The 7,459-nt window shown below is 48.4% G+C and overlaps 3 protein-coding genes across 3 annotated transcripts; all 3 read right to left on the bottom strand.

Annotated features, from left to right (window-relative positions):
• Window positions 1-710: 710 nt before the first annotated feature.
• On the bottom strand, window positions 711-3,044 carry BDV27DRAFT_138026 (C1 family peptidase). The gene is made up of 4 exons (XM_032069131.1): window positions 2,823-3,044; window positions 2,644-2,732; window positions 1,700-2,551; window positions 711-1,646 (listed from the first exon to the last, which is right to left on the bottom strand). Exons 1-4 carry the CDS (start codon window positions 2,962-2,964, stop codon window positions 1,212-1,214), a joined length of 1,518 nt encoding a protein of 505 aa, XP_031921341.1. The 5' UTR covers window positions 2,965-3,044; the 3' UTR covers window positions 711-1,211.
• A 234-nt stretch (window positions 3,045-3,278) lies between these two features.
• BDV27DRAFT_138021 (CCCH zinc finger protein) lies at window positions 3,279-5,411 on the bottom strand. Its single transcript, XM_032069130.1, has 5 exons — window positions 5,278-5,411; window positions 4,648-5,223; window positions 4,482-4,593; window positions 4,378-4,430; window positions 3,279-4,283 (listed from the first exon to the last, which is right to left on the bottom strand). Exons 1-5 carry the CDS (start codon window positions 5,321-5,323, stop codon window positions 3,712-3,714), a joined length of 1,359 nt encoding a protein of 452 aa, XP_031921340.1. The 5' UTR covers window positions 5,324-5,411; the 3' UTR covers window positions 3,279-3,711.
• A 164-nt stretch (window positions 5,412-5,575) lies between these two features.
• Window positions 5,576-7,192, bottom strand: BDV27DRAFT_138020 (transcription factor IIF subunit TFG2). The gene is made up of 4 exons (XM_032069129.1): window positions 6,798-7,192; window positions 6,434-6,701; window positions 6,176-6,372; window positions 5,576-6,115 (listed from the first exon to the last, which is right to left on the bottom strand). The coding sequence occupies exons 1-4, from the start codon at window positions 7,065-7,067 to the stop codon at window positions 5,723-5,725; spliced, it is 1,128 nt and encodes a 375-aa protein (XP_031921339.1). The 5' UTR covers window positions 7,068-7,192; the 3' UTR covers window positions 5,576-5,722.
• Window positions 7,193-7,459: the final 267 nt, after the last annotated feature.

Genomic DNA, 7,459 nt, shown 5'->3' with positions numbered 1-7,459 from the left:
CCCCTTTTTTTTTTTCTCGCCTCATTGCGATGAGACCGAATCAAATGGAGACGGTACCGAGACTCGAGAGTCAACTATACCGCTGATACCGACATTGTCCACACCTCGCGGTTTCTCTACCATTTTCGGGGAGCTTATGGACAGGTCCAGTCAAATGGCACCGCTGCAGTGGGTCCAGAACGTTTTTGACTTTTTTTTTTTTATTTTTTTTTATGCTCGGACTCGTGTGCATGGTGCAGTTTGTTGCCCAACATGGGAATCTGCATACCATGCTTGATCTACAGAATTACTATGCTTTTCGACAGCAAGCCACCGAGACCAGGAGAATGGAACCGTGGAGATAAGATACATTATTCAGATGTTAGCATGTCCAAGAATGAAGAGTACTCCGATTTTACCTGTCAGATGTATCTTGCTTTAGTAACCTCTTGGATAAGAGAGGCCTAAACGAGCAGGAAACCCTAAAAATACGTTTTGATCTACGGAGTACATCGGTACAAGACGGCGGTCAACGTCGACCACCAGAACATGTCTCTCTCTCTGAAGCTGATATCATTATGTCAGATATCAACACAAGCGAAATTAGCACTGTGGATCCTAGCAATATTCTCGAATATCTCCCTATCGGATCCAAGCTCCATCTTCCCCAGAAGCTAACCACGAATATCTCATCGGTTCGACGAAATATCGGTGTTGAAGGAATCATTGCCATTGGCCGGTTGGCTTTTCCTGACCCTCCATGATTTGATTGGGCCAATAATCGTACAGGGGGTCATCAGGCACAGATGGTGATCAGATCACCATGGGATCCTACCTACCTTAGGACTTGCATAGGGACGTCCGGATAGACTGACACTCAGACGTTTCCTTGGGCGAGTGTGTACCTTGCCTATGGGGTGCAGCAGAGTCGGAGTGAGGGTGTGAGTCACATGGTTTGACAAGTTTGACAACTTGTGGCACCACTGGTGATGCCTCAGAACACGCAAATCCAGGTTTAGACTCTGTTTCATGTTTTCTCGGAGCAACACTGACAGGCTTGTTGAGTTTCAGCTTACCGCATTATGTGGCTTCTTTACTGCGGAGCAGCAGAGTATCTGCTTGGGTGAACATGTGGTAAAGTCTCCTAGACCTCCTTTGTCCTTCAGATATGCTCTATGACGGAGAATATTGTAGATCTGCAACTATCGTATACTTCTAGGATTGGTCACTCGTCACGCAAGAACTCCCATCGGGTCCCATCGTGGCAAGGCCTTTGGTTTCTGTTTTAGAATATCTCGCACCTCCTTTGAAACGAACCGAGAGTCAACCACAACCTGATACGTAAACTCGTCCATCCACTCATCTGCCATGACAAACCAACCCTTGTCTCCTACGGCTTCACCCCAGGAGTTCTGCACCCGCCATCGCACTGGTTGGCCCTTCTCGACATGAACGCCTGTCAGTACCATTGCATGGGTCATGGATGACTCGCCGGTATTCAGTCTTTGTGCCTTATCCATGCGCAGCGTAGTATTGAATCCCAAGCTGAGGTCCAGCAACCACTGATCCATCACCCCAAGCTTGGCGTCGTAGAATTTTCCAACATCGCAGCCAAAGAAAACAGGGTGCCCTGCACGAAGCATTGCAATCGCAGCGGCTTTGATCGTCTGGGGATGCGTTGGTCACCGTTGAAACACAGTATTCCTTCGTAGGAACTCACCTTCATGTCTACATTGACGTACGTAATCGGACGTCCCCCCACAACATTGCCCAGTTTATCGACTGTCAGCAATCGGTCATACTCATTCCGCGGATCATTAACCAAGCTCAACATCCTGCGGGGATCAACATCTCCCCGGGCCAGTTGCGCAGAGGCCTGTTTCGCAAATCCCTGCGGGCTGTCGTATACTTCTTGAAATTTGCCATCGGCATCATAGTACTCCCAGTGGAATGCCTCCTTTGGACTCGGTGGCGGGCCTAACATGATAGTCACCAGGGAGTGGATCTCTTTCAGAAATTCATCCTTCTGTCTCGCCAGTCTTTCGGGCTGACTTTGCGCCAACTGCCGCAGTGTCAGCGCATGCTCGCGTAGCTTCACCGCCACGAGCCAGTTCATCTTCGCACTGTTCTGGGCACTAAAGTTATCTGTGTAGATGTCGTGAGGCACCAAGCCATACTTGCCCACCAGGTTCGCCACCATATCCCATTGGCCCCCGTCCGTGACGGGGTCCTCGAGCAACTTCTGCACCAAGCGACTGGACAGATCCTCATCCGCCGTCTCTATGATCTTCTCCATGAACCAATTGGCCTTCTCAGTCTTATCCCAGTAAAAGAGATACGCCTGACTGAGCTCAAACTCCTTCAGGTTATACTTCTTCATAAGTGGCACGCGGAAGACATTCGTCGCCGCAAACAGCCAGCAGCGGCCTGACGAGCGCTGATTCGTGATCGGGGCGCCTTCCAACGGAATTTTGACATTGAAAACCGGCCTATCCACAGCCTGCACAGCAGACTGATTGGTAAGGACCTGCGAATAGGGATTGGTGGCGAAACTAAGAATAGCCAGACGGTTCTAAGTAAAGCAAGCCGGATTAGATATCTAACAATCAATGTAGAAGCATTTCCCTATTTCAACGTTCAAGATAATAGGTATGTACTATGTACCTTGTCAGAACTCAGGAGAAGCTCTTCCCAGTCTTTCAACTGCGGGATCGCGAGACTTCTCGCCCGGTCTTCCGCATTGTACGGAGGTGCTAATTTTATCAGCGCCCATTATAACTATTTTTGTAACTGCTTTGGGCATGGATAGACAGTTGGTGGTGGGGGGGAGGGTGGTCATGTACGGGCCTCATGCTCATCATGGGTGTCCAAGTTGCCTCCGCCAGATGCTATCTGCTTCAATTTCATAGTCGCCGTTGTTGCGCATGCAGGCTTTTCGTTACTTTTCTTACTGGTAGGGGCCAGTTTTGAATTGTTGGAGCCCATCTTGGGTGCAGATCGGGTATACTTGTGGCTAGAAGAACTATGGGGTATATTTGGAATATCCTTGCACACTGGGAGAAGCAATTAAGGCCTTACGGGACAAGTCAAGTTGGGGGTGGGGAGGAGGCGATATTTATAGAGCCAGTCTTATCTCAGGGTGGTGGTTAAGATGCAACTTAAGCTCCATGCAGTTGAGAACCTTGCGGCATGGTCACGGGGGATTTCGTTAGTGTTTGCGTGATTGGGGACGGTTGCATTTCTTGTCACGCTCATGGTCACAGGTTTGCCCGTGGGTGCAAGGCGGGAATAATATTGCATAGAAAAATAACGAAGTGCCATTACCATCCTAGTATCTATTTCTGATCTCTAGTCAAGAGTACCGAGTAATACTACAGTCCCTCCTTATCAACTTGTAGATTGCTACCCATGCAACAATCCAAACCATCAAGCCTTCTCCACCCACCAGACAAATAGACAAGTCCTGAAACATGCTGTACGGGTATCGGTAACTTCTTTCGCGAGCAGAAACTTCAGTTCGTAAGGCATAAAGCAAAAAAAAGGCCAAAAGCAGATACCCTTCTAATTACTGGATTTTGTATCGTCCGTCATCATCATCTTCTTCTTTTCATTTTCTTTTCGTGTTTTTTCTGTTTCACTCTTTTTTTCTCTCTTCATCTTGCCTGTCGAGATCAACCCAAATCCTCAGTTACACTATTCTTGCAGCTATGTGCAGTTAGTGGGCATGTACAATTAGAAGCGGATGAAATCCTGCTGCTGCGAAAGATCGTTACTGCCGTCTCTTTTTATGATGAGTTCCGGCTCATCCTCGTCAAGATCGTCTGAGTCAACATCATCAGAATCGATTTCATCGTACTCTTCATCCTCGCTAGAGGCATCAGAATCATCGTCATTCGTGGCATCGACTTTGTTAGCACCAGTATTCTTCCGAATTTGTCCTGCACGATCAACATGGGGCAGGCGACAACGTTTCTTGTTGCATACACCCGTGTTGGCATAATCAGGACACTCATGTACATGTCGTTGGTCGCAATTAGCGCCTTTTTCACAATAGCCCAGATTTGCAAAATCTCTGCAAACGGGTGCACCAGGAGTCAACCGGATATGGGCATATCGGCACTCCGGGTTGGAGCAGCGACCTCGGAGGAAATGCATACAAGTAGGGGATCTGTGGGGCGAAGGTTCATGGGAAAGATCGCAACTTATACCTGCGGTGCAATCACCAGTTTGGAGGAAGTCTTTGCACAGCGCGACCTTATCTGGGTCATGAACGTATAGACAGGATGGTCCTTTGTAACAGGTACCTAAGAAATCACGTTTCGATCAGCACGGTTTTTGTAGGCAAAAAACGACGTCGAGAAATAAATTTCAGGTTTGTCGAAGGGAAATCATCGTTACCGGTCGTAGTGAATCTGCGGCAAAGCTCATTCTTCTTAGTGGCGTTGGGCTTTCTGTACTTGTTGTGAGTGTCCAATCCTAGAATGCGAGAGCAGTACAATCACCTTTTCGAAGTAACCGCACCAAGACGGTGGAGATTTCCATTTTTGCTCCGAACAAAGGTAACGCCGGCAATAGTTACTCTCTTTGGTGTGTTATTGACAGTATTCGGATCATCTATTAACGGTAAGCCAGCCCGCTTGGTCAGTGTGGCAGCAGAGAAAGCCGCACCAGACACTCTTATCAATTTACTACCGCCTCGTGAGACACGGAAAGGTATATCGTTGAGGTAGACCTGATACTCCGCCGACGGCCCCGGGGCAACCTGGGGAGCGGCAGAGCTAGGATACTGCCTACCGACACCCTGCGCGTATCTGAGTACTTTGGCCTGCTCGATCTCTGCTTTCTTCTTCTCTTTGGCCTTGCGACTCTCTTCCATAGCCTTCGCTCTCGCCTGCGCTTCTTGGTCGTATATAGCAGAGTTGATCAACTGCATGTGTCGGTCGCGCTTAGCAACCCATCCATTTGGTGTTGTCGATCGACTCTCGCTATCAACATCCATCCCAGAGTTAGTAGAGGGTGTCGCACCACCTGGAGTCCCTGGTGTCGCTGTATTGTTGAGAACGAGTGTACGGTGTCGGTGAGGAGCAGCGCCACGGCCTCGCCCATACGGTCGTCCGCGATATGGCGCCCAACCCGGACGCCCTCGAGAGGGTACATGACGTGCTACATAATGACCTGATTGATAATCACTACCGTAAGGCGTTGATGTTGGGGTATTCTGGGTCTTGTGTCTATTGATCTGGCCTATCTGATATGAGCGGGCAGAATTATTGTCAAGTGCGCGTCACGTATGCTTACCAGCAAGCTGGCTGATCTTGGCCATGAGGTCCTGATCTTCTGTCATGGTGAATAAAGAATATGGCTAGCATTCACAGTTAGTAGACCACATGCACAAAGTTTGTTCTGTCCTTTACAGTGTGGTTATGAACGTGATGAAATCTTAGAGTAATGATTGTTAATGCTGACGCAAGTGGAAAGGTGATTTGACCTGTGGCGGGTGCGGTCACGTGAGATTCAGGTAGCTTGGATTAGATAGCTCTTACAAAGAACTCAATATTTTAGTTACTCGAGCTTTACACTAGTTTCACTCCTGGTTTGTGAATTGATGCATTTGTTTGTATACTATGGTTTGGCATCTAAGCCCACAATTGATAACTCCAGAATGGCCTTTATGAAATCAACCCAACAGAGAACCCAAGACGAACGCCATGACCTTGCTTATGCTAGATAAATCCAATGGTCTTTAGGGAACATTCTCAAACTGCATTTCATCGTTATCTGTGAACATTCCGGGTGTTGCTTCCTCATCGGAGGCGTCGTCGAAGTTGTAATCGGCACCAGGCGCCATCTCCTCCTTTGCATCACCGTATGACAACGCATTCGCATAGCTGCTTTCTTTCGCTTCTGGTTTGAGCTCCCAAGTCATAGCAAAATCGCCGGATTTGACAAGGTGACCAATCATCTCCAACGTTTGCTTAAGATATGCCTCGGGTTGTCGGAGTCTTGCTTTGAGCGCCTTAAATGGCCAGTATCTGTACTCTCGGAAGCACTGGTAAATGAGATCCAGAAGCTCGTTTTGTGGCATACGCGTCGTCTTGTTTTCTTGAGGCTTGAGCTTTGCCGCCTTTGTTGCTTGCTGTATCGATATTAGACCAACGTAAAGCGAAGAAGTGTATAAGGGCTCTGGGTTACTTACCACGAAGGCGCCCTTTTCTCCCGGTAAAATGTTTCTGGCCTGAAGGAGCTTTCCAGGGACCTTGTCGATGAAGACGGTTTCGCGTTTCGGTTTGAGAGATTGCAAGACTTTCTGTTCTGAGAGTAGCCGGAACTCTTCGTTCTCCACAGGGAGACAGTTGAACTCCTCGGAAACACTGCCTACAAGGGCAGTTTGTTCTGTCAAGGCGTAAGCATTGTTCCTCGTTCATCTTATGTAAACCAGCCAAAGGGCACATACTAGGCACTGTCTTCCGCACATAAGGCTCCCACTTCTTCTTCCGCTCCTTCTTCTTTGCTTCTCGCTTCATCGACTCGTACAGGGCTGACCGCGCCTCGCCAAAAGTGATCATCCGATTCTCATGGCCGGGAATATCCTTTTCTGTGAATAAATACGTATTTTGCGTAGAGTGAGAGGAGACTTGTTCTGTGTTTATTGTTTGCCGTTGCAATAGGTAGTCTTTTGGGATATCGTGGTTCTCCTCCCGTTCATTGATACGCAAACTGACCTACAAAGATTCGCATGTCAGACAACGCCCTAAGGGATAACAGCACACAGGTAATGACCGCGATGCGAGCACTACCCGTCCATAATCAGCACCTACCCTTTTGATATCGTTTAAAGGGCCCTCGATCCTAACCGTCCCGATCTGAATTTCTTCATCGTCGTCGAGGTTGTTCCAATGCTCCCAGAGCGTTCGAGGAATGCGGGAGAGCCATACGCTCTGCGCCGCGTTCGAAAAGTCTAGATCGCCTGCATCTTCATAGAGATCTTCATCATCGTCGATGTCGGCAAGAACAGCATCTTTGCTGTCCGGGTCGGGCTTGATATACGGTGATGCCGCGTCGGGGTCCTGTTTGATTTGGGGAACCATGGCGCTAACCGCCGCCACAAACAAATGAGAATCTGAGATTTCACCAACTGGTAGTATCGGGCAACGCGACCGTGTTTTAGAGCAATCTGGGCGACGAGCGATGTTCTAGACGGTATGCAGTCGGTGGTGTGACGTGATGTTGAAACACTTGCCATGCGTCTGCTTTAACTGCAGAGGGAGCTGCCGAGCGGCGGGTCAGTCAAAGGCGGTGGCGGCATCTTTAACCGCCTTTCAGTTGCATTTTACTATAGGCTTTATCAACAACAATTCACACCCTTCCACTCAAAATGAAGTCCCAATATGGAAAACTTGAATTTCAATGGATCTATAAAGGATCTGCTCTAGCTTATCTTGAGATCTAGTATGGAGACTACACCCAACGTATTATCTAT

The sequence above is a fragment of the Aspergillus caelatus genome, assembly GCF_009193585.1.
Source record: "Aspergillus caelatus strain CBS 763.97 unplaced genomic scaffold BDV27scaffold_348, whole genome shotgun sequence".
NCBI lineage: Eukaryota > Fungi > Ascomycota > Eurotiomycetes > Eurotiales > Aspergillaceae > Aspergillus > Aspergillus caelatus.
The sequence above is the reverse complement of the archived record's forward strand: the minus strand, read 5'-3'. Positions and strand labels throughout refer to the sequence as shown.